At 42.6% G+C, this 26,862-nt stretch overlaps 1 protein-coding gene across 4 annotated transcripts; it reads right to left on the bottom strand.

The window, feature by feature from the left end:
* map6a (microtubule-associated protein 6a) lies at positions 1-25,602 on the bottom strand. 4 transcript variants are annotated; one of them, XM_061055961.1, is made up of 5 exons: positions 24,595-25,601; positions 8,469-8,682; positions 8,088-8,302; positions 3,763-3,873; positions 1-513 (listed from the first exon to the last, which is right to left on the bottom strand). In XM_061055961.1, exons 1-5 carry the CDS (start codon positions 25,266-25,268, stop codon positions 354-356), a joined length of 1,374 nt encoding a protein of 457 aa, XP_060911944.1. In that variant the 5' UTR covers positions 25,269-25,601; the 3' UTR covers positions 1-353. The 4 variants fall into 4 exon arrangements, 3 of the variants coding, with proteins under 3 accessions (XP_060911944.1, XP_060911946.1, XP_060911945.1); XR_009675815.1 differs by having other exon boundaries at positions 499-513; positions 8,125-8,302; positions 24,595-25,602; XM_061055963.1 differs by lacking the exon at positions 3,763-3,873 and having other exon boundaries at positions 8,125-8,302; positions 24,595-25,602.
* Positions 25,603-26,862: the final 1,260 nt, after the last annotated feature.

Below are 26,862 nucleotides of genomic sequence, written 5' to 3' on the forward strand. Positions count from 1 at the left end.
TTGCAATCTGCAAGTTTTGGTTATTTATTTACACTAAAACCCATCAATGTACAGTACAGTGTTTTTAGATGTTGTATAAGCACTTAATGGTGTGGTATATCTAATAATATTGACATATTATTTTCAACTTAATTGCATGAAACCTGAAAAAATGATGTAGCACCTTTGTGATAATGCCGTGGATCAAACAGCCAAGAGCTGTTTCAAACATGCGTTTCAAATGTGTGTGCTTCCTTATTTTGTGGGATTCCCCTCTTTCACCGCACCCATCTTAGTTGCAAAAACTAGATATTTACAACACAGAGCTCTAGTCTGTGTATACGGTGTATCTGCCTCCGTCCTCACAGGCAGACCTAGTCAGTCTGGTTCCCGTCTAGGGCAAAGCGTACGACTCCTCCGCTCCTCCGGGGCTCAGATCTCTCCAGCAGTGGTGGTGGTGGTGGTGGTAGTTCTCCTCCAGTAGCACCCTGGGAATGATGATGACTGAGTCGGAGAGACTCGTCCTGAGCATCTCTAGGAGGCAGCACATGGTTAAGATACCAGAGAGGAAAGAGACAGAAAGAGACACACAATGAGGCATTTCTCTCAGGCAGAGATAAGTCATTGGGTTGAGCTGGGCTGAGCACCCTGTGACCGCTCATTTCAGACAAGAATATAAATCCAAAATGCTCCGACATGACTTTGGGGCTTCTTTGTCTGGATGATTATCAGAAATATTACAAAGATGGCTTCAAGGCGATCCTGATAGGATGAAGTGGCCAATGAATCATGTGAAAGAAAACTCTAAAAACCTGACATGACCCTTTGTGTTGTGGGAATACATATTTAAAGTAAAGCTTATTGTCCATTTGTAACATTAGACGGCTTTGCGTTCAGATCGATACGAGCCAGTGGTTTAAATCTATGTTTGACTGATTCAATTAATTACAGTGAAATTACAAACGACAGGACGCCGATAGCACGATGAGGGTCTCGGGGTGCTCTGGGAAATTAAAGCCACAAATTGCAGTACACTATGTAAAAAAGAAAATCCAAATCACATCATAGATTAGTAATCATTTAGCATTTCAAATAATCAGTAAAAGTTATTAACATGCACTTACAATTTCCTCTGAAATGTGTCTTTCCAAAGCAGATCGGCTTCTCTCACTCCACTCATACTTACCCCTCATCTTACATCCAAGCTAACACTCAGATACTCTAGATTAGGTGCAGAGTCTAAACATCAGATTGCAGGTCCAACAGAAAACAGTGGCAGCATGCTTCAGTGACAGGTTTTGAATGGAAATAAAAAAACATAGTGGAAAACTTTTACCCAGTGAGCTAAGATGCAGTGTGGTACAGTTCATACGTTGGGATTTCTAGAGTTGTTCCGATACCGATATGAGGATTGTAAGAAGTCTTTGTTATACAGCCTATACTACTAATCGTATATCAGAGAATAGGACCGTTTAAGCACAGATCCAATGGCGCAACTTATTATCAACGTCTTCTCCTCTCCACAACATCACTCATGAAGCAAATCACTCATGCTCGCTAAGAAAAGAAACAATTTTAGGGCGTTCATTATAAGACAATAGGAAACAACAACAAAGCCTGGCTAACTAAAATCTTGTCTTAGTTTGAGCTACACTGGATCAAGCAGTTTGAATGAGCTCTTTAGCAGATGTAGCATGCCTTGAGTGGCTGTGAGTCGAGCTACCCCGAAAGTTAGCCCAGCTTGGATCAAAGAGATCCGCATGTTTTTAGGTTTGTAATTATTTAATATTCCAAAATAAAACTTTGTTATCGAGTCCTGCTTGAGGTGGCAGAAGGCTAAGCTTATTGGTCAGAAATGTATTTGTCTAAGGCAAATCTAAGGAAGGTTGGGCGTTTAATCCCTCCAGTGAAGGGGGCGTCCTCCCAGCTGTTAGCATCTCAAAAACCTCCAATGGAAGACACCCAGGAAGCTTTCTAATCTAATGCCCAAAGCTCAGCTGGATCATTTAAAGGTGAAGCTGCAGAGGTTCTTCTGGAAGTACATCAACTGTAAATCGATGGCTTTGCCTTCCCTGGTCAGCTACCTCTCCAACAAGAAGATTAAGTACAATGAAGAAATTATTGCTGAGGTTGCACCAACCCATCTGTTGACTTCAACATTGATTTTACTTTCTCTCTTCAACAGCAACCCATGCTACTTTACGCCCTGTCTTGGAGCAGTCTTTTTTCTGGCCCACAGCCTCAGACTGCAAGGTACTCACTGAATTTTGATGACGCTAAAAGAACCACATCATCTGTAAAAAGTGAAGATGCAGTTCTGAAGTCCCCAAACTGGAAGCCATAAAATCCTGTCCATGTTAATCACAAACAGAGTCTAGACAAGGGAAAAGTCTGTTTGTGCCAGACACCCACTGGGAACAATTTGTTATACACTCAAGATACTTGTGCCCTCATGAGAAGGATAAGCGCTTCCCATTGTTCCTTCCTCCCAGTACTCATGGTCGACTGATAAGTTACTCAACCACCTGGCCCTTGGTGGATACCAAAACCCAAACAGCATTGCCACCTTCAACAAACCCAGGCTCCATACATGTGAGTTCCAGGTTTTAACAACACAGATAGCACCAATGGGCCCAATAACCCAAACATGTAGACATCAACAAGGTTATCAAGTGGGCCCCTCCCTGCACCTGTGTTCAAAGGAGTCAGGGCCCACAACACCTCGGGGAGGCTCAACAGCTAGCAGCAGCGTCCCAATACTTGTTTGACTCTGTGCTTAAGATGAGAACACATATCTTACTTTGATTATAGAGACTGGATGGCCCATAGAAACAGCCTAGTACCCCATATTCTACAGTAACCCCAACATGACTGCCCATGGGTCTCTTTAAAACACATGTAGACTGTTGAAGAAAACATGCATGACCCTCCCCCTCCAAGAGAAGAGAGCTGCTCCACCTCCGCATGGCCAGGACCAACTCACATTGTTTCTCCTGTGTTTGAGGCTCCTGAAGCCGGACCTATGCAGGCAATGACCCAATGGTCCTAGCAAGGCAAAGCCAGAAAAATGAGGGGCTCACCACAGGCAGTTACAGGAAAGGGAGTTGGATACAGTGCAAGCCTGCATCAAGGAAAAGTCTGGACCTTGGCATGCTGATCCCTATCAGCACCGGCTGGTTCAAAGATGATATTTTTTCAGCATTCTAACGCTTCATGTATTTGACCATGTCCTACAAGGTTACGCAGGTTGAGGAGTACACGGTTGTTGGTATCAGATTGGTACTTGGAATCGGCCTTCACAAATTGAGGGATCTGTATCAGTGAGGACAAACGGTATCGGAACATCTCTAGGGATTACATGAGTGACCTGCCTAAGGAATGAGTGGATTTTCCTTCTCCTAATGCCTAGATGTTTCATTCAGAAGTCATGCAGAAGAGTGTGTGCATAACAGCGGAGGTTCAAGGATGGTTGGAGATGACTGGACTTAACCTGAGGCCTCCTTAAGAAAAGGCACCTTAAGGAACCTTACATGTGGGATGAAACGGCAGGCAGTCAAACAGCCCCATCCAACCCCACTACTCTAGTGTCCATATGGAAGAGAAAAACAGAGGTGCTATGACCTGAGGAGTAGACCAGAGATAATGTGGTGGTTCACCAGAAAAACAAAAACTGTGCCACTGTAATAGAAAACAAAAGTAAATCACATCTCCATGAGCATGTATGAATGGAAATGAGTGGCAATTGTGGCTCTGTTTCTTTTCGTTGCTCTGGTGAGCGATTACCTGGGATTGGGTAGTGCACAGCCCCACAGGTGTTGCTTTAGAGTCTGCACCCAGCCAATATCTCGGATTGGCTGGCAGAGTTGTATGTAGTGGTACTGTTTTAGCACAACCCTTCAAATGAATCAGAATGTCACTCATTAGCACACGACAAATCGGACACAGCATCATCCAAATGTGACATCGTCAAATACTTTAACCATGATACCAGTATGAGAAAGAACAATGTGATCTCAGCAAATGTAATATCACACAATTGTGGCAGTTTTTTTTTTTGTGTGTAACGTTTGTACTTAATCTAGAAGCTGAAGAAGCACAAGACATTCAATTCTGGAATAAGTGTCTGAACATCCTTTCACATGCATGTTGCTTTACAAATCAGATGACTTTCTTGGAATATATTAAAGACACGATGCAAAAGATTAATATATTCTTCAGTTCACACAACATGCACGGGTTTACAGAGGATGCCAGAGCTCATGCCAGAATGTGGCGCAAACTAGGATAAGCATAGAAAGAAGTTTGTGAGAGCAAATTCTCTTCCATGTGGATTCATTCTAATGTTTGTCTTACAAGGACAAAGACTGGGACAGGAAGGAGAAATGCTGACAGATACCTGCAACCTCTAATCTTTTTAAAAAAAATAAAAAAGCAAGTAGACACTTTTTCTGCTTTTTGCATTTATTTGTTCATTAAATACGAGCAAGCAGATAGAAACACAAGCACGTCACAGTCAATAATTCTTTTTTTTTTGCCCAAAACAGAACTTTCTTCACCATACTTTCTATCCTTATTGGCCTATTACTCACAAAGATAGCACAGGGTGTGTGGTGTGCTAAGCACCGTTTACATTTACTGCACCTATAAGCCCCCTCCTCCCTCGTGTTATATGACAAAGAGTCCCCCGACCAAAGGCTGCAAAATGCTACTGAGGCATCCCTGATTGGGCTCAGCTTGGGTAGACATGGCGGTTGTGGAGATGTTCGCTTTCTCAGACACCACAGAAAATAGAGAAGGTTTAGGCATCCATTCAAAATGGAGAGACGGATGCTGAGAAGCAGAACTCATGAAAACAGTCAAATGTAAGAATGGAAAGACAGAACAGTGCTCTTCTGGTGGTGAAGAGGCTTGAGAATATGGCGTCTCTTTCTACATGTATATGCTAAGACTCAGAGAAAGTATAACTGGATGTAGCCCTGTTTGACATATAGACAGGTACAAGCTATATATACAAGGGAGCTTATAATTGGTTTAAACACATACAAAACAACTTACTTTATGTTCCCTTTTTTTCTTCAACATATCAAACCAACATACTTTTCCAGCCCAGGGGTTTTTAGAGAAACAGAACAACATGGATTCAGAGACAGAGAGTGATGAATGGTGGAGTCCAAAACAGAAAAAGTTACACCGATTATGACATCACTGTGTCCATACTAAGATGTAGAAATAATCAAAATCAGAATCAGATTTATTGCCATGTTTAAAGGATATAAAAAAATCACTTTCCTATAAATTATGTTTGGTATAGAACTAAACTACGTTTCTATTTAGGTTGTGGTTATTAGTGACTGCTGCCTGGATAAAGTAAACAATAGGGTTTGGAAATAAATAAATAAATAAATAAAGTTACTGCTGAAACCAAAGATACAACGTCAGAACTTAGGGCAGTGGAGAGCCGGATGGCCTCGAGGTTGTGTTGCACGTCATGTGTGCAGAGGGCTATAGTCCTTGTCGCAAAGACCACTCTGCCCTTTGCTGCTTTAAAATAAAGAAATAATTTTGAGGCAGCGTGATGACACAGTGAGGCCGGGCAGAAGGACTTTAGTTAGTTAGCTCTTGAGACACGCTCTACCTGTTGAAGGTCTGTTAGACTGAAACGTTGTGTGATTCAATAAGTATGTCAGCACAAAGTGTGCAGAAGCTTTTGTCATCGATATAAAGGCAAAAAGTTCTCATGATAGTGTCTTATAACGGACTCGGCCACATACTTGTCGTTCTTTTTACGTAATGTCTAGCCGCCCACCTCTCCTGACAGGGATAGTCTCCTGCTGTGAGGTGCATGTGTGAACAACCTGCTCAGGTAGATTTCAGGGGCAGCCTGCCTGAAACTTTCAGAAGTGCACATTTGAAAACGGCTTCTGTTTCTGTCTCTTTTAGCTCACTGTATCACTGTTGGCATTTGAGACACAGTGTTGTGCTGTGATTTCATTATTAAATATTTGCAGGTTGCATGTTTTTATTCCATCTATGGGTGAGGAAATCTACATTTTATTGCGATGCGGATAAAAAACAGGAATTTAAACTCTAGTCAGGTAAATACAAGACTTATCTGGGCTGATGTTGGAGTTTAGTGAAGTGCTGGACTGAGTGAAAGAAGAAGAACTAATAGGTGCTAGCAGACCGGGGGGGTTTAACTCTCAGTGGTATGATGATAGAGAGCTCTGTGGTCGATAACTGTCAGCAGTTGTGATGGATGAAGGAGGTCTTAATTGGCATTTTTCAGACATCTGGAGAATGAAACAGTTTATGTTGTTTACTCAATTCTCAGGAGATGAAAGTCACTGCAGGGTTTGCATTCAGACGCGAGTTAATGATTTTATTTTCAGCCACAGAAGCACTTTAAGGTAAATTAAGAACATGTTTTTTTGTCATCATATACGGGATTATACTGCTGACTTGTTTTTATTTAATGTAATGACAAAAGCGTAGTTAATTCTGTGGTGACTTTGAGTTGATAGTGTATTGACAAACATCCTTTTTCAAGCAAACAACAAAAAAATACACGTGACATTATCCTGATTTCTAACAGATAAGGCCTTAAAAAAGAAAACATCAAAAACTCTTTTTGGTTGTAAATAAATGTGATAAATGGTCGAGAATTGTTGATCATTTCTTTGGATCAGTGCTACAACCATACAGCTCCTTTAAAGATGATGCAAAGACAGTCATTAAGCAGACATTTCAGACGTCTGCTATCGTCCCATTGCAGTCTAATCACATCGGTCACGGTCACCCTCGGCAGAGTGCATTTCAAAATAAGCCAAAAGCGTGTGTGTGTGTGTGTCTGTATGTGTGTGTCTGTATGTGTGTGTTTGTGTTTGAGTGCGAGCTCCTTAAATTGCATAACTGCTGTGAGGCTTTGCAGGGGGCTCAGTGTTGTTCATTCTCACTACGTTGGGGGTGATTATGCTGAATTATGGTCATTCAGATTAACAGCTCTGCAGACTGGATACAACCTGAACCGGTCCACACAACATGTCCAGCTCCACTGAACTCATCCCTCTCTGATTCTGAGAAATGTTGTTACTCCGATGTTACACTGAAACTACGACTGCACAGCAGCGTTGTCTCGTTCAGTGGGAACACTCATCTGCTTTGCAAATGACTAGTGTTTCTGCATAATCAGTTAAGTGGGACCCAGATGGGGAGCTGGCAACAAATTTAGTTACAAAATAGCTTAGAGTGAATTAAAGTACCATTGTATGAATGGATGGGACAGCAGGGTGTTTCCCTTCAGATGAATTGACAAAATCTTTTTTTTTTGCAGCCTACAACAGAGTTTAGAAATGAGACACTGGAGAACAAAATCACATTTAACAAAGCATAATGACATTGCCCAACACACACTTTGAGCTCCTCCATGAACAGAGATCAGTAGCAGAGATGAGAAAGCAGGAACAATACAAGCCATGGACAAACCAAGCGGGGCATTTATCAAAGATTTTCAGATTTGCTGATCATTTTTTTGCACATGGAGAAACCACATCCAAAAAGCCAATCTGATCATCTTTTTTCCAAAAAAAAAAAAAAAAAAAAAAATCCTTGATAAAGCCAACAAAGCAATCTGCTCAGTTGATCAAAGCCAACACTTCAGAATTGCTTTTTCGGCTTCTGGGCCCATGCAACGCGAGCCATCCATTGGCTAACAAGGCAGTAGCCATGGCAACCTGGAGATGGAGGCAAGCAGAGCAGAGTGGGGGGGGGGGGTGGTAGGCCGCATCAAGTCGCTGAGGAAGACGATGCTCCCGCCCACTCGTTACTATAGAGAGATGATAAAGCATGAGGTGGGCGGAGCATGTCATGTCTTAACCCCAACATTTTATTATTGTTATCATATTGTTATTGTACAAACTCAGCAGAGAGGTAGTGAGAGAGGACAGAAGAGGAAGAATGAAGTGACTGAACAAGAAGAAGAAAGAGACTGGAGGGGAAACAGAGGGAAAGATGAGGAAAAAAAAGATTCTGAAATAATTTTGCAGCCTCTGTTTGTTTTTCCCCCAAAATAATAAGAAGTAAAAGGAGAAGTAGTGCTAAATGGTTTTTACTCTTTTGCCTCAGCCAGTTTGTTGTTCATCTCTTTACTTTTCTCCTTGTCCCCCACCGCCGGCCGGTTCTCCGCTTGGTTCTCTGAGGTCGTCTTCTTGGAGCCCCTCAGCGCGGCGCTCTGCTTATCTTTGGATTTCTTCGCTGGTTTGCCCGGGCCTGCCGCAGCGGCTCCAGGCTTTTTGGGTTTTGTGCGCAGGGCACTATACCTGTCAACCTAAGGATGTCAGACAGTGGAAATGAGATTCCTGAACTTAGACCTCCTCTAATCCAGTCGTTAAACTGTGATGAGATGAGCGTGAGCCAGACCCTCACAACATTACAGTATTTGTTTTCTCCCTCCCTGGATTCATCTGTGCACAGTGAGAAATGTGTGTTCTCACCTGTTTGATGGGGTCTATGTAAGGCTCGCTGTACAGACTGCGTATCCTCCTCCTCTCTAGGGCTTTGTTGTCAGATGACCGCAGCGGCGCCTGACCCTTATAGGTGGCGCTGTAGCTGGTCTCTCCACTTGTCTTTCCGTCCGGGGGCAGGTACTGGGACTTGGCCCGGATCATCTTCGCCGGCTTCACATCTCTGTAAGCTTTGTACTCGGAGCTGTGTGGAAAGAAGGAAGTCGAGGAAGTCATGAGAAAATGTAAAAAAAAAAAAATATCCATACATACTTAATTGTTTAATTATCCCTTGAAGGAAAAGATTGAAGATAAATCTGAGCGTCTTATATTTATTTCAAGGAAGATTTTTTTCCTGCTTTATTGCCTTTATTGATAGGACAGCTGAAGAGAGACAGAAGATATGGGGAGAGAGAGAGAGAGTGGGTTAGACATGCATCAAAGAGCAGGGGCCGGGGACCAGAGGACTATAGCCTCTGTATATGGATCACCTGCTCTACCAACTCAGCTGAGCTTTCTTTGTAGATTATGCACCAATTTTGCAGAGTTTTGAATATTGGAACTCAGGAAGCTGCTTTTTCAAACAAATAACAAAATAACATTATTAAACACTCATCCGATTCTGGCCAGCGCGACCAGAGACTCGTCCACCGTGACGCTTGCTCTGCCACCCAAAAAAACGATTTATCGTGGTGCCAGTGGCGTAGTGGTTAGTGCATGAACTGCAGCTACAGTCCTCCAAGCGGAGCGCCCTGGTTAGAATCTGACCTGTGGCTCCTTTTCCACTTGTCATACCCCACTCTGTCTACTGATTCCTGACTCTATCCACTGTCCTATCTCTAAATAAGGCATACAAAGCCCAAAAATAAACCTCTCAATTTAGACTGCTAAATGCTATTATAACATTGTAATTTGTAAAATTGTATTTTTCATTCCCCCTCAGCATTTTGCTCCGTATTATTGTTCTGAGAACTGCCTTTATCAGCTGATAACATCGACTGACTGATATATCAGACGAGCTCTGACAACCCCTTTAGAAATCAGTGATCACTTTGGGTCTCTGCATAGCGGTGGTGTGTCTGTTTTTTAATATCTAGGCAGATTTGAAGATGTACAATGAATTGGTGCATTAGTACAGTAGAGCAGAGCATGTCGGGGGGGGGGGGTGTACTGTAGGTGGGAGGAGGTCTGCACCACAGTCTGATGGTGTGAAACTAAGAAGTCCTCACGCAGCAGTTCTGAAGAAGGTCAACAGAATGGCTGTGCCTGCAGCGTGGGCTCTGTATCAGCCTGATCATGTTCAAACAGCATGCATGACGACAACACAAATCTTAATGTCAGGTACATATAAAAAGTCCTTTAACATCATATATCACACTGCTTCACTTTCTCTGCCTCCTTTACACCGCTTGTTTCTCTGCAGTTCCCTGAAGTCCCTCCCCATTACTCATTTATTAACGTGCAGCAAACAGCCATATGTTCCAGCGACAGAAACTGCTGATCACTGATATTTCCACTGTGGGAAGGCTGCAGCTAACACAAACTGTAAAGATGAATACATTTCATGATTCATTTCTTAAGCGTTCTGTTAGTTGTTCCATCGGACCTTTCACAAGAGACAATTTCTTGTCTTTTTCTAACATATCAGACTACACATGCTGAGTTTTCTAAACAAATCACACAAAGAAAAGCAGAAAAAGATCTTAATGGAAAGCCAGAAACAGAGCTCATTTTGTAGGGTTTTCTAAAGTGAGATTTTAAATGTTTAAAAATGTTTGTTTGAGCTGAAAGAATAATAAAGAATAATTCATATGTTGGAGGAAAGATGAGTTGCATTTCGCCTCTGTTTTCCTATTTGGGGTCGCAGGACGCTGATCCCAGCTGTCATTGGGTGAGAGGCCGGTGAGAGGCCGGGTACACCCTGGACTGTTGGACAGTCATCACAGGGCTGACTTCAATCAAACATTATTTGATTAGCGTTCATATTCACACCTATAGCGCCAATTCATAACAAATGTTACCTTGAGACGCTTTACAAAAGAACAGGTAGAAGATCTTACACATATAGAGACAAACACACTCACATTCACACATATGAGCAATTTACAGTCACCAGTTAGCCTAAGGAGCATGTCTTTGGACTGTGGGAGGAAGCTGGAGTACCCTGAGAGAACCCACACATACACAGGGAAAACATGCAAACTCCACACAGAGAGGCTCCTGTCAGACGGGAATAAAACCAGGAACCTTCTTGCTGTGAGGCAGCAGCGCTTGGCTTGTAAATCTTTATGAAAACATAACAAGTTTATTCTTTAGAAGAATAACTAGTCTCACATTAATATAAAAACCAAAAATCAAGAAAATGAAAATATTTACCCCTACACATCACATGTGAGGATTTGAAGAGTCACATTTTGTTCAGTGTCATCCCTCCTTTGCAACAACATGTCATGATTCTGCAGCTGATTACAGATGGAGAACAGGCAGCTCTCTGGCTTTGGCCAGTCAGATGACACCCATCGGGTGTCCCCTGTGGCTCCAGTTCAGTCACAAACAAAGTAAACTTTCCAACACAGCACAACTCAGTGACATCACCGAGAAAGACACGCGAATGCAGCCGAGCTCAGTAGAAACTTTGTGTTCTGTTTGTTAGTGCAAGACAGCTCTATATTAGGAAACAGCTCTTAGAGTGGACAGAGGAGACGAGGCCGGCCTGTGAGAGCACAGACTCGTTAGAACAATGTGTAGTCCAAGTCTTATGGACGGACATCAAATCAATAACTGGCAGCATTAAAACACAGTGTGAGGCCGTGTGATGGTGTTAAATGTAATGCATGAGGCAGGGACAGGACCACTGATTTAACATGTTTTAATAATGTGTTACACTGAGAGCATGAACATAGACTGATGCTCATTAGTGACATCTGTGTTCTGACCTCAAATGTTCTCATGGAGGAGAATGTGGGAGTGAAACGATGAACAACTACAGGCAAATATTCAAAGGACTTATGAGTCTTGTTTTTATCATGAATTTCTTCCTCTCTGGTTTTTTTCTTTTACCTCGAACCTGTTGGTACAACTGATGAATAAACCTAAAACAGAGGCTGTGTCTGTCTGTCCCACTCACTAGCCGTTTTTAAAAGAAAACATCTAGATCATTTCAGGAGGACTCCTCTGGATATTCTCCTGACCTGGCTGTTCACATACGCTCCTAACAGCTGGAGACTTTCCCTGTCAGATGGGAGGGGGGCCGGTGGCGTCTCCATGAGGTAAAACATGACATTAAAAACATGAGGCAGAAGTGGTCGCGTGCATAGCCTACGGTCTATGGCTGTGCACTGAATGCAATAAACGTCACCCCCCCTCCTATTGGCTCGAAGTGAATTCTCCACAGAATATCCTGCTGCGTTCTCATATCAGCTTCCTCTGACTTGCTTTTTGGCTGAAATTTGGCTGTTTGCATTCACACATACAGCTCCTTCTGCAAATATCAGGAGTTTTTCAGGAGTTTTCTGCAGGTGTCAAAGCCCTAACTGTGTAGTACACAGGGAACTGGCTGTAGTGCCGTCCAAATTATGAGAATGATTAAACTCTATCCATCTTAGTTTAGCTTGTTAGCATGCTGCTACTTTATGTCTTTTCTTCCAAATCTTTGTGAATATCAATAACGACATGTGACATTTACAAACGATTTAACATATTTTCACACTTCATACTCTTCATCTTGTTAGTGCCCATCAATCTAAACTTTGATGAGCTGCCAGGCGTTAACGGTTCAGCTGTTTTTGTATTAATCCAAAACGAAGGCATTAAATGTCATCTCACTAAACTGTGAAAAGTATCAGTGATATAAAGGCTTGTGATGGTGACACGGCCTCTGCTTACAGTATTCCCTCAAGTGTTGTGGAGTAAAGAGGGAAAAGTCACAGAGAGACCCTTTACATAACAGGTCTGAAGTCCACTTAATGCTCTAATGGGCCAAGAAGCCACAAAGACAGGTTACACAACAACGTCCGAGGCTGAGGGTATAAAGCACTCATATGACAGCAAAGGATGTGTGTGTGTGTGTGTGTGTGTGTGTGTGTGTATATATATTTAAAATGCAGAGACAGAGACAGATTGTGGCTGCAGGCAGGGTTCACAGTGTGAAACACCGGTCTGTACTGTAACATTACTGCTATTCATGGACATACAGTGTAACAATAAAGCCTGTGTCTCTGAGCTCTGGGCGCACTTGTTTAAATCAGTGTCTCCTGGTTCAGCGCTCGTCATGTCACAGAGCTGCATCGAGGCTTCACATCTGGAGTGTGAAAACAGGAGAGTGACGTTCACGTTAGGCTGTTCCCTTCAGCTCTAGAGATGTGACCTCATAGACACTGAGGCTGTAAACGTTCAGGTTAAACCTTCATCATTCACTGTGTTTGACGTGTTTGTTTGTTTGTTTGTTTGTTTGTTTCCTCTTCCCTCTGTGCACTGTTTACATTCTAACAAATACAATTAGCACATTCACACCAATATATCTGAATGTTACACAAGTCACAACAACAGTAAAAACATAAATTAAAAACAACACAACAAAAGTCAGAGAACAGAGAAATCCAGGATACGACTGATTCTGTAACATCCAAAAGTTCAATAACATGTTCTCACTGAAAGCCCAATGAAACTAAATAATGAACTTAACTTGAATAAATCATATCAGCATATAGAAGACATGATATGCTAATATTTACTAATAAATAGGGGCGGCAGTAGCACAGTCTGTAGGGACTGGTTTCTGGTTCAAGTCCTGGTGGGGACCAAATCTGGATATTGTTCTGGTAGCTGTAAAGGTGTCAGTTCACTTCCTGAGCACTGCCAAGCTGTCGAACCTGTTGAACCCCACCACCAGCTCAGGTGCACTCGCTGTGGGCAGCCCCCCTCACCCTGACACCTCTCCATTACTGCATTAGTCCATAGCATCATGTTTGTGCATGTGTGTGTATTTCATCCTGTGTGTGTGCAGCATGTCTCAATAACAGAGTGTAAAACTGAATTCCCTCTCGCTGGATTAATAAAATATATCTTCTTCTGCTGCTGGCTGATTTATCGGTCTGGTTCTACTCAAGACTAAATATATTTACACACATAAGACGAGGAGAGAAAATCAAAAGCATTCCCTCATTTTCTAGAAGTTTGTGTTGTTAAATGATTCATTAATGGACGTATTGTTTGAGTGACAATATTCAAAAATATCGTCTAGAGGGACAAAAAAATGCTGCCAAAACATTGAAGAAAAACCACATTAAAGTTTTCTGCATACATTTGAAATCAGCTCTGGGGTTACTTCTCTTATTATTAATATTTCTCTGCTTTATTATGTAGGACAACATTTCTTTCTATGAGTCACTGAGGCCCGGGCAGCGCCGAGATTTCTTGCTGTGTGACTAAATCTGCTCTGGAGGGCTGACCCCGCTGACCCGCTGTGGTGGAGGGGATGTGCGGGGAGAAAGGCCTCATCGCTACCACCAAACACTGGCACTGACAGGGTGGACGCGTGCCAGAGTACAGCACCGCTGAGCTTCACGCAGCCCTGCTCTAACACGGCACAATCTGGACCTCTCAACCCGGGGACGAGTCATACAAGAAAATATCATGAAGACAAATTTCTCTGCGCTCTGGGGTCAGGCAGTGAACGACTTGTCCAGACTGATAATCACAGTTACAAGTACGATGACAGGTTATTGGCCGGCCACAGAAAAAAAAACCCTGCTTACACAGCAGAGGAAAAAAAAAATCAACTTCAGTAAAAGATTTCCTCTGAGAAGAATAAAACAAAAGGTGTTTAAAAACCACAAATCAATAATGTGAAAAAGAACTTCTACTGCACGCTGACCTCTTCCAACAGACGGGACGAGAAATAAAACACACGTACTGCTCAACTGAACATCACATACGGCAACATTATAAAAACATGAAGAAGAAATACTGCAGCAAATCATGACCAAATAAAATCTACTTAAGCCCAAGGAGTTAGAAAAAAAAAAAAGTGGAGGAAAATTTCCAATCCAATCCAATCCAACTTTATTTATAGAGCACATTTAAAAACAACAGAGTTGACCAAAGTACTTAACAACAAGTAGAATGACAATAGACAAAGCAAAAACCATAGAAACAAACAAACTCTTATACTGGGTATGGGAACGCCAAAGCATACAGATACACTTTTAAACGGGGGGGGGGGGGGGGGGGGGGGGGGGGCATAGGTCTCCCCTATGCTTCAACCAGAAGTGACTGATCAGCAGACCTCGGTGACCGTGATGGGACACACGGCTGTAAAAGGTCAGAGAGGTAGGATGAGCCAGCCCGTTCAATGCTTTGTAAGCAAACAGAAAGTTTTTTAAATGGATCCTAAAATTGACAGGGAGCCAATGAAGGGAGGCCAGGACAGGAGTGATGTGGTCTCGAGGAAAATTTAAGACCAAAACAATCGTACTTTAGGTATAAATAATTCAGGTCCAGGCACTCCAGATGGTTAGAAAAATACAAAAGTCCTTTAAATCATTGGGCTAGAAACATTCAAATACACCAACGCGTGTCGGCCTGCGCCTTCTTCAGGGTGCAGTTTTCCTCCACGCTTCCCTTCCATGAGTACCGGTGGTTTGAGGGATACCAGCAGCACTCCTGTTGTCTCTCTCTTTTTCACTAAAGGATATTTTTTTAACTAATCCCAATAAATATAGAAATCTGAGATATGCCAGTGAAGCTAAATTCAATTGGACTGTGCAGCGATTTCACACATGCATGATTGTTCAAAGGTACTCAGAAGCTGCTTTTCTGCACAAGAAAGGTTGTTACAGAATATTTAAAATGTTTCCTTTTTTAAATTTAACTATAAATTTCTGGTTTACACTCAAAATACACACATGCACAAACAGGAGAGAGATGTCAGAGTTGTTTTGGGGGAACCCTGTATAAGCAGTATAAGTGACCTGATACCTCTCCAGCCACCAGAGCGATACTTTTCTATACTTTGGTCTGTACTGGGACCCGAACCTGCGACCATCCTGTTCCCAACCCAAGACCCAACAAACTATCTTCCTGTGGCAGTTCTTTATTATATTAAGAGAAGGGGAAAGAGGAGGTGGGTCATCAAATAACACCCAGCACTCCCACAAGGACAAAACAAAGATATTAAAACAATCACAGAAGAAGAAAAGCAGGAAGGCAGACTGTGAACTACAAAGCTAGTACTCTTTGTAGTTCTGAGGTCCTCTTAGTTACTAATGTTTGTGGAATAATAACAAAGACAATGAAAGATAAGGCTGCATATCGGACCCTGTTACATGTCGTATATAAGGTAAAATAATTCCTGTCTGCTCAGCTGTAATGATCTGCTACATGTGCTGCAGAGAGTGCGGAGAGGATTGTCTGAACATCACACACACCTCGTGCTGTATGAAGACAGTCTCTAAACCTACAAACCTTGTTTTTCTGCATAATATGTTCTTTCAAAGAAGCTCTCGATCTGGCAGATATTGGGTGTGTAGGCTTGAAATAAAATCATCTTCTAAACTGTAAAAAAGGAGAATGATAAAGAGAATATCTTGTGTTGTACATGTTTAAATGAAGTATGAATTTTGAGGCCAAACCGTGTATAACATCATAACCAGTCAGTCTATATTTGGCTGCAGTTTAAAAATGGAATCCATCTCTCTGTCAGAGCAAGCTTTGAAACTCTGTGAGCCATAAATAAGATCTGTGCACAAACTTCTCTGATCCGGGCTCTTTTTCTTTTCTTCCTCACTCGTGCTGCTCCGAGATAAACAGCTAGCCTGCTTCTCTCACAGTTTCCCGGGGAATCAATCTGCCCACGCACACTGCTGTAGCCTCACTTCCTGACAATGCTTCCTGGTGTGTCAGAGCCTGGCTGCTGGTCAATACTCCCTCCGTCCTCTGGGATCCGCTGGCCTCATATTTATCTCGAAGCCGCTCTGCAGCCTCTCAAAGGAAACGACTAGAGTACAGTGTGAGCTGCAGAAGCATGTTACTGTGTTACAGGGATCCTCATCGTTGTATTTTTCATTTTAAAATGAACGTTTGGTTTGGTCTGCAATCAGTGTAGAAGGCAATGCTGTCAGAGCAACTCTATGGCAAAATATATATTCAAAAACAAGAATGGTGCAGGTAGCATAGTAGTTAGTGCGCACGCCCCATGTAAGGAGGATAAGGTCCTCCAGAGGGTCCTCTAATCAGCATCAAACCCTTCCTAATTAGGTCTTATAATGTACCCAGTGTTCTTAGACTGTAATTCAAAAGTAGCAGGTCATTCATTGTGCCTGTGTGTGTTAAAGCTTGGATCTCTCCCCAGTAGACTTTAGAGCTGACGTTATGTAGGACCCTGTGGACAGAGGCGCTGCTGGTCAACATGCTAGGCAGGCAACTGCTTAGGGCCCCAGACCAGTAGAGGGCCCCTGAGGGCTCACACACTTAAACCAAAGCAGTGGCCCAAATTATGCAGATTTTGCAAGGACAGTCGGAAACCTCCCTAAGGAGGCCCCATCTGACAACACTCACTCTCATTGCCCACTGTGAAAACTACATTTTGTCGATGAAAGACACCAAAGAAAAAAGAAACGGGGGAAAAAGAGGAAGAGGATTAAGAGTCGGGACACTGGAAGACATGATGGTGATGAACGCTGGTTGGACGGCCCCCCAATTGATTTTTGCCTCGGACTCCAACAGACTCTAGAATATGCACTGCCTGTGGAGGGGGGGCTACCCTAACCTGGCGCGTGCTGTCCCCATTAAAAGAGACTTCTGACAACGTTTCTGGTGGAAACCCTGAGCAACCATTTAAAATCTCACAGTGGATGATTGTTGCTTTGTTGTTGTGTGCTTTTAACAATGACGCAGCATTCCTGTACCGAAGAGCAGGTTTGTCACTAACATTTGTCAAAGTTTCCGCTCAGCTGCGGGTTGGTTACATAACTCCTAATTCATATCCTAATGAGACATTTCCTTGAATTAAATTAACTGTAATCAGATATGATTAAGGCAGATTAGATTTGTTACATAAGACGGAAAGCTTTAGCTGGCAGAGATCTGAATTGATGCAACAAATGGATATCAGCACAGATCTACAGTCACCCAACAACACACCTCAACTGAACCATGGCGGCTTTATTTTCAGAAAAATCAAATCAAATGCAGATGAGAGAGCTTCAGACATGCGAGATAAGAACCCGCCTGTGTCTGATTCGCCTCCGTTTCTCCATTCACCGCTCGTCAGTGGGAACACGAGGCTTTTCTGGCTCTCTAAGAGGATCATTTCTAAATCCACCAGAATCCACTGGCCTCTTTACAGTCTAGTGTCTGGTACCACAAGTGAACGGCCTGTAAAAAAAAAAACGTGACCTAAAAGGCAACTCATAAAAGTCAGGATGCAATGTGCCCAAATGAGAAACTTGAGAGGAGAGAATTTTTAAAAAAGCAGAAGCTCGGGATGTTGTACCACCTCAGGAGTGAATAATGTGGAGCTGTGATACGTGAATCAAATTAAAATTAAAAATTCACTCCTCTTTTGTCTCTTTCCTCTCCTGAACTCAGTGAACCTGCCTGAAACTCTGCTCTCATTTGTCTTTTCTCATCATTTGCTGGTAGTTTTTCCTCCTATCTGCTCTTTTATTAGCCACCACATGTAAGAATAATGGAACAAATAAAGCTGACAAGATGAAGGATGGCCTTTGTCTCTTACAGCAGCGCTGGTAGCAACAAGAAAATACAAACAAAGACTGCTGCAGTTACTGTCTCAGACTTATTGTCATGCAGAAAAATGGCATTTCAAACATGAAGCAGAGAGCTGGCAGTGAAATGAAGGTTGCAGGAGACTTGTGACTGCGAGGCTGTTGACTGAAAATGCTGCACGAATGTATTCAGCACAACACAGAGGTTCACATGAAAGAACTCTAGCTGCCTTTAGCATTTCCCAGGTGCTCTGGAGAAAAGAGTCTTAGTGTTCAGCAAAGCTCTCTGTGCATAAATACAAGTCTAAAAAGTTTATAAAAAGGGAAAAATAGAGCTGAGGGAGCAAGACTTCAAGAGTTTAATTTGCCTGCTGCAAAACAACTGCAATATAAAGAAGACTGGCTCTGAATAGACACTGAATATAGCTCCCTAAGCAAAGCTGCATGACGCTGGAGAGTCCATTTGTACTCTAACTAACTAGAACTACACTTAAAAACAAACAGAAACCATCAAAAACAGACTGCAAAACAGCCCCACACACCAGAGGGGAAAACAGCTGATGGTCTCCTTTGACTTGTCAGCGCCATACATTGCAAAATTAACTTTTACCATTGTGTATCCGAGATGGTCCTCATCCTGGTGTATGATATGACACAGGAAACTCGTTCATGCACATGATGATCATGTCTCCTCTGATTTAAAAACCACCCCACAGCAGGGCAGATCTCAGGTCTACTTCACTCTGGTTACTCCTCAGGTAGATGCTGAATGTGGAGAGACTGCCTTCCACTACTTTAAATCTCAGAAATGTATTAAATAAATCATTTTAGAACATGAAGGTCAAATGCTAACAAGTCTATATCAAACTTTTTTACTCCAAATCTGTTGTTTCTCATATTGTCTCTGATGCTGTATGGCTGGAGTCCGACCGATTAATCGGCCAGCCGATAATATCGGCCGATATTTGCATATCCAGTGACTATCAGTATTGACAAATTTTCTAGCAGATATGCACCAATATTTTATTCACCAGCCAAACAGCATTTCATTTGAGCTTTATTATATCACACTAGGAGTTTTTTTGTCCAGAAGAGGGCGCTATATGGCTAACAAAAAGCATTATCAATCTCCAGAGTGTCAAGCGGTGATGCACGTACATATACAGCTACTTTCCAGTTGAGTGACCATCTTGTCTTCATCTTTTCCACAAGCGTTTGATCCGCATTTGAGCGATCAATGTATTGACAGTGTATATCTATATCTACAGACTGGAAATAAATCTATGAAAGATATCGGCTGATATATGTATCCTCTCCAATATCAATATTGGTATTGGCTCCAAAATCCCATATTGTTCGGGCCCTAGTACATGCCTCTATTTGTCTGGTTGTTTCTCTTTTTCTCTGCTGTTCTCAGGTCTGTTCTGTAAATTAGATCTATATCTCAATGAGATTATCTTATTAAATAAAGGCTATAAGACTGTACAACGCATGACTTAAAGCAGATTCAATAAACAAAAGCGGGTAATAGAAAGCAGCTGATTTATCTTTGTGTACTACTCGTCATTTCTGAGGAAACTTAAGTGTGTACAAGAAACATGTTTTGATGCATCAAGATACATCTGGTAGACTTTTATTATTGTTGAAATGTATTGATAAGAGCTGCATCATGAGGCAGTCATAGCAGCGGTGACAAACTGCGGATAAGTCACGTCTGACAGTGTTTTGATCAGACAGACTCTGACACCAAAGTTTCTGTTTCTGCCTGAGTTAACTTCTCACACTGACAGACCGACTTCTCCACAGCTCTGACTTCTGAAATCCTTATTTCTCAGCTCTAAAGATTATCTGCTTATACTGATGATATGATAACCTTGCCGGCTACAGAGGAGGATTCTGACGACTGTGATCACCTGATGTCTCTACAGTAATTTATGTCTGATGACTTCACAGCTACCTGCGGACCTGTCTGAGACTGACATGGAGCGCTCACAAACACATGGATTTGTCAGTTAAGTTGAAAGTCATATGAAACAGCTTGATCATGTATAAAAAAACATACTTTTTATGATAAAAATAGATCTTTTTCTCCCTGATTTTGATTACAGAAACAATGTTTTAGATAAGCATACAGATTCATCAGGATCTCTATGGGTTACTGCAGCAGTAGCTGAGTCTGTAAGGACTTGGGACTGGAGGGTTGCTGGTTCAAATCCCGGTGCAGGGATCACTTCCTAAGCACTGCCGAAGTGCACTTGAGCAAGGCACTGAACCCCCTGCCCCCCAAACCATTCCACCAGCTCAGAAGCGCTCGCTGTGGGCAGCCCCCATCACTCTGTCATCTCTCCATTAGTGCATGTCCATAGGATCCTGTTTGTGCATGTGTGTGTAAAAAATTGAATTTCCCCTCGCTGGATTGATAAAGTAAACTGTGAACTTTAAAGTGATGCCAGTGTTTTTCACTAACTCTCACATATCTCTTGCTTTTCTGTGCCGCGATATGTTGTCTTGATGATCTGCTGTTGATATCTGCAGTGATCCTAAAGGGCTGATACACTTCTATCCGGCTGATTTATCAATTTTGCTCTGAATACAGCAAATGAAGACCCAAGGCTGGCCCAGGTCACCTTAAAATAGCCCTGATTTAAACGGGATAAAAAGCCAAAGGGAACAAGTCTTTGTGTATTAAAATCACTTTTACTTTACGGTCTGTTTAACAATTCCCTTAAAGACAGAAAACACTCTGCCGCTCTGATGTCTGAAGGTTATTAGTAATGTGAACCCAAGATTCATCATCAGGACTGAGCTCAAATACTTCATTACAAGCAAACATGTTGACTACTGTAGACAGTTTTTTTTGTTTTTGTTTTTTTTCGTCGCTTTGGATAAAAGCGTCTGCTAAGTGAATTGTATAATTGTAGATATTCTTGGGTAAAAAATGTCATCTCTTTGGGCTGCCGGTAGCCTAGTGGATAGTGTGCGCGCTCCATGTACGGAGGCTAAAGTACTTAGAGCCGTCGGCACAGATTTGAATCTGACCTGTGGCCCCTCCCACATGTCATTCCCCACTCTCTCTCTCTCTCTCTCTCTCCAATTTCTGCCTCCATCCACTGTCCTGTCTCAAAATAAAGGCATAAAAAGCCTCAAAATAAACCATTAAAAAATGTAATTGCTTCTACATTTTTACAGAAGTTTTAATTCCCACCTTTGTGTAACTGATCGTAGAGCTTGGAAAAACCACAGTTTGATGTTTGTCAGTATATATAATGTTACCACGGCTATACAATTGTCCTGTTGTCATATTCACCAAAGGTAGTCTAATAAGATGATTCCTTCCAAACAACTTGTAAAATAACAAGCTATTTATCAAATTACTTTGTCTCAACATTAGCTTTCAAGAATGACCTGTGTCATCAGGTCAGCGATGTTCGTTTCCAAGTCATCAATTTGTGTGCTCGTCTCATCAACCCTCCCAATGATCTGGTCTGTCATGGTGTGGAATTTGTCCTGCATCTGATGCATCAGTGTCTGGACCACATTGGAAAGCACCTGCACTGACTCGCTGTGAGTGATTATCGATGCAACACCAAAACTTATATTAAAATGACTTTTTTTTTGCTATCAGTTTTGTAGCTCCTCGATAAAGATAGATGGTCAGCTGTTCCACCCAAGAATGGAAAGTCAGAAAGAGGAAGATGTCGATAGTCTACACACTGATGAATTCAATAAAGTTATTCATAAGCCTTGGCCCTTGAAACAAATCTTTCAACTTGTTCCAACAGAAATCTAGTCCTCTTGCTGCTCCAAAACAGAAACCTACACAGGTAGTTGAACCTTTTTTTTGCCTCCATTGATTCATTAAACCTGTCACTGGGGTAACGGCCCTGTGGCCTGTTCGGAGGTGTCTTCAATTCTCTTGTGTTGCAGGTACATGTAATTAGTAGGCGTGGCTGCCTAATGAGCCTGACAGAGAGCACCTGGGCCCAATCCTAACAGTCCTTATAAAAGCTGCCACCTCAGTCTGCTCAGGGAGACTTTCCGCAGGCACCGTGTTCGGTGTCTTCAGCTTCCATTTTCATCCAACACATGCACCGTACACTTTTCACACACCCACTCACTTACACTACTGACATCCAAACCTCAGCTGTTTTTGCAAATAAATCAGATTAATGAAGTGTTATTTTGGTGTCTCTCCCTTTATTTGCCATGCCTTGACACTGGACACATCAGGTCTTCAACAGAAGAAGAACTGACCACTGAGGTAATTTATCACATGAAGACAGCAGACAACACCGAGCCAGTAAAGGTGTAAGCACAAAAACAAACTCGCAAAATGTGTGAAACTCAAAAGCCCACCAGTAAAACAACAAGGTGACAAGTATGCAAGGATTTAGTTTTATAATAGTAATCAGGGTTTATACTGTAGGGCCAAAAGAAGACATAGAGTAGTCTTAGGACATCTCTATACAGGATATTCATGTGTGCGTCTATGTGTGTGTGTGCCTGTCATCGTCACTGTGTCCACCACCCATGGTATTAACCCACAGCTGACCTGCTTTGAGTCTCTGCCTGCAGATGAAGACACAGACTTCACGGGGATGCTGCTTGTCATGGTGCAGCCATTTCCTGCCATGTGGGGGGGAGAGCCCCCGGCGGCACCCTGCTGACTGCTCAACGACCCAGACTGGACTGCAGGGCTCCAAACATCTGTAAGACCCACTCACTGAACTCACAGAGTGCCAATCACAGATCAGCCCAAAGAACACAGATCTAACACGGAGCCCAAAAAAATCCTTTAATGTGAACGTGGTGATGATCACAACTATCCCATAATCTCACTGTCTTTCTGGAGCACAAATGCAACAGATAATATCAAAGCACAGCTTCAGGACTCATGCGTACAGTTATTGTGACATGCGTGACTCGATGCTCATCCATCCACCAGTTCCCATCATCCTCGGGGAACGTTGCATAATCACACAGAGATTAGCCCCGTGGACGTAAACATCAACAGTATTTGGCAACAAATCCACCTTAACCTTTTAAATGTCATCATACCTGCTGTGTGGAAAATAGAAATTAACCGCTCTGCCTTATGTTAAGAAAACAAGCCTTCAATGAGTTTGTGAAACAGCTGTTTTCCTGAGATTAGTAAGTGTATTAGTCACCTCCAATTAACGCTTGTACAGTGGAAAGAGGCCAGCAGTGCAACGAATAACAGAGCTGATTTTTTCCTTTAAATAGCATCTTCTTATTTCAAGTTTTCATCTGAGCCAAGGCCAACTTGTCCAAGGTCCTCAAATCAGAGAGTGTTCCTGTGTGTCTTACAGAGGCAGAACCTAAGAACCTTTATATCTGCTAAACAGGACATGTTAAAGGAGCAACCTGTAAGATGTGTAGTGAGTGAAATGATAAAGTGACCTTACTATATGATCAGACATTAAGGAAACATGAAGTACTGGCTTCTCTCACGACAATGCAGCAGCCAGTATGTCCTCCTAAGTTTAGATTATGGTCCTGAATGCTCTGGATTTGTTTGGACCAGAGAAGGTAGGCGGTTTTAAGACACCCCCCCACACGGCCGTTTTGGACGCCCCTCTGTTCTCCAGATATGAGAGCAGTTATCAGGTCAAACCAACAGGTGTTGCAGCGATGGAAGCGGGTCAAGAGAAGTGGGTCAGATAGAAGTGATTGTACTCGACCTAAAAAGCCTCTGCATGTTTCTAATAAGCTCCACGAGCAGAAACATGCTCAAACTAGGATCAATGTTGGAGATGCTTTTGAAAAATGGAGAGAGGTTAGAACACAGAAAGGTTTACAGACCGATGCAGAGCTGGATAAACACTGAAGCTTCAGTGTATCTACAATGTTTTGAATTTGGACTGCAGTACCCATTTTAAACGCTAGGTGTCAGAGTTGCATATTGCTCCTTTAAGTAAAATTTGGGCCATTGAAATCCCTTCTAATTTTTGTAATGTACAGTCGGTTGGCTAAACAAATCAAGGGATTCAATTGAAATAAAATCATCCTTCTTGCATTGTTCATAAATGTTGTTTTTATTACTACTTATAAGTCTCTTACTGTTAGAAGAAAATAGAAATGCAGAGAAAATATCAATAATGCAAGAGAGTGCTTTATTGTTTGAAAAAGGGGAAACTAGCCTAATGTTCAGCTCTCTTCCCCACCTACTATTATTTGAAAAACAGATTAAATGTGTAAGAGTAGTGTATAAACCAATGATGGGCATAAAGGTCTTTCTGGGTGTTATAAACGATTCGACATGTAAAACAGGCTAGCTGTGGTACCAATTTGGACCCCTCAAACCCCCTCGTGTCTGCTGCCTCTGCACCTGTTCGGTGTTGACCTTAATGGCCGTCAGTGTTTGAACTCACTTGTACGAGCTGCCGGCTGTGATCTCCTCTTTGATCTGCCGGTTCACAGCATCCGCCGCTGCCCTCCCTTTGCCCTCTCCCTCCACCTTCACGACCACCTTCTTCACCCCCTCTGGTTTACTGGACTTCTTTTTCCTCTCCTGGCCCTGGAGCAGGTCTTTCTCCTGGACCTTGTCAGCTATCGCGCTCTTCTCCACGCCGCTGTCCGCATCCGCCAGGTGTTTTTTCTCGTGCCTGGGCCGCTCGTCGGTTGCAGGTTTGCTTATCCAGGGGTGGTCGCACCTTTTCGGGATGGGCCAGGGCTTGTAGTCCTTCATGTACTGGGTCTCGCCGTTGAACGGTGTTTCGGGTCCGTGGTACTCGTTCTTGGGTTTACAGCTCGGTTCCGGTCGCACTTTCCAGTGTTTAAAGTCCTCGCGCATCACCGAGCTGCACACGCGCTCCTCGGAGACGCACCTTCGCGGCGCGCGACCCGCCGCCGGGGTGCGGGAATGTCCGCGAGACGGCTGCGTTTCTATGGCGACCCGGGCCTGGGGAGGCTGCAGCTGGATGTGCTGCATCTCAGAGACGTCCGTGTACTTGGTGAAGACCAAAGGCACCGCAATGTCAGCCTTATCCAGCTGGTTCCAGAAGCGGGACATGCAGCACGCCCTGCTGATACAGGGCCACGCCATGATGGACTAAAGAGAGCTCCACAACCACACAACAACCTGCACAGGGTCCAAGGTGAAGGAGAATATGTCCCTACACTCCTTATGTGAGGGAACCAAGATGTCCGTGTGTCAGGCTGCACGGATACCTCCAATATTTGAGGCGTTTCGATGCGTTAAATTTGGTAATTACGGAGTAAATCCATCGTGCATCTAAAAATACTCAAATCTGACCGAGTTCACTTCGATAAAACAACCGTAGCGACGTTTGCTCTGCTCCTCTCTGTGTCCGCTTCGTCTTGCTTCATCACTCCACGGCACTGCAAGAATCACAGCCCCGCCCTCCTGCTCAGCATCCCGGAGACACCAAAGTGGTGCCACCGAGGTGGAAAACAACAAGCCAGACGCAACATGAAAGCACTTCCGGTTTAAAAATATCAATTTAGAGCCGTACTACACTCCTGTCAAACAGACAAGAACTTACTTTTTTTTTTTTTTTAAACACACCCAGAAGACAACGTACAAGAAAGAAAATAGCCTATATGTAATAGGCTGGCTCATAACAATGAGTATCTGTATAAGTAATCACACCATTGGTTCTGCTGCTTTTATTTTGAAGTGTTTGAATCATTCCGGTATGTCTATTTACCACAGAGAACTTGACGTCGGTCTAGGTGATGTTTCTTTTTTTTTCTTTTACGTACAGTGCGTAGAGGTAGCCCAAAGGAGGAGGGACGTTTAGTCCATCCATCACTGAACACTTTGATATAAAATAAAATGTCTTAAAACATGAACAAAATGCGGGTCAGAAAAAGAAACAGACTATCCCTATGTCACCTTGAAGCTCATGGTGAGGAGTTTTAAAAAAAGATCTTGTTTGGAAACGAACTCATATTAATAAAGTGGCCTTTATATGATCCACAAAATCAAGTATCAGCAATATAATGAATTGCAATAGTTGTTTTAATTGCCTGTAAACAAAGTGATTAACAGCACACAGCTCGTTTACATTTCCAAAGCAAATATTTACAGCGACTGATTGACAGTTAAAAGCATGCAGGGGTATAATTTGTTGTTAAAAAAAAAACTACACAGGACAAAGTCAGAAATGAATGAGTTACTGCTTTGTCCCCAAGGGGGCGCCAAAAATCAAACAAAGTAAAGGTTCCTCACATGAGCTCTAAAAACATCAACAAAAGAAACCAACCTACAGCCAAATTAGAAGTTTTTCAAGCATTCATCAATAAGCATTTATTAATGCCCCTCCCTCCCCCTCTTTTCACGGAACATATTGTATTTTTTTTATTTGTCTTTTATATAAGTATGTAGTGTTTGTGTGATTTATGTCATGCCTGTTTTATTATCAATAATTCCTAATAAAAAAGAAGGATAAGGAGTAATGATACTAGACAGAGTTAATATTTGGTAGTGTTGTTGTAGTACTTGAAATCAGTCTGGTCTCGAGACCACTTTTTGGAGGTCTAGGTCTTGTCTCGGAATCTAAAGCATTTTTACTCGGTCTTGTCTCGGTCTCGGACTGGGCAAACTCCAGATTTTAATCAAGATCACCCTGTCTTGGTCTTGACTTGGTCTCGCCCTGCCTCGGCCTTTGTCTTGA

Source organism: Labrus mixtus, chromosome 14 (genome assembly GCF_963584025.1).
Source record: "Labrus mixtus chromosome 14, fLabMix1.1, whole genome shotgun sequence".
Taxonomy (NCBI): Eukaryota; Metazoa; Chordata; class Actinopteri; order Labriformes; family Labridae; genus Labrus; species Labrus mixtus.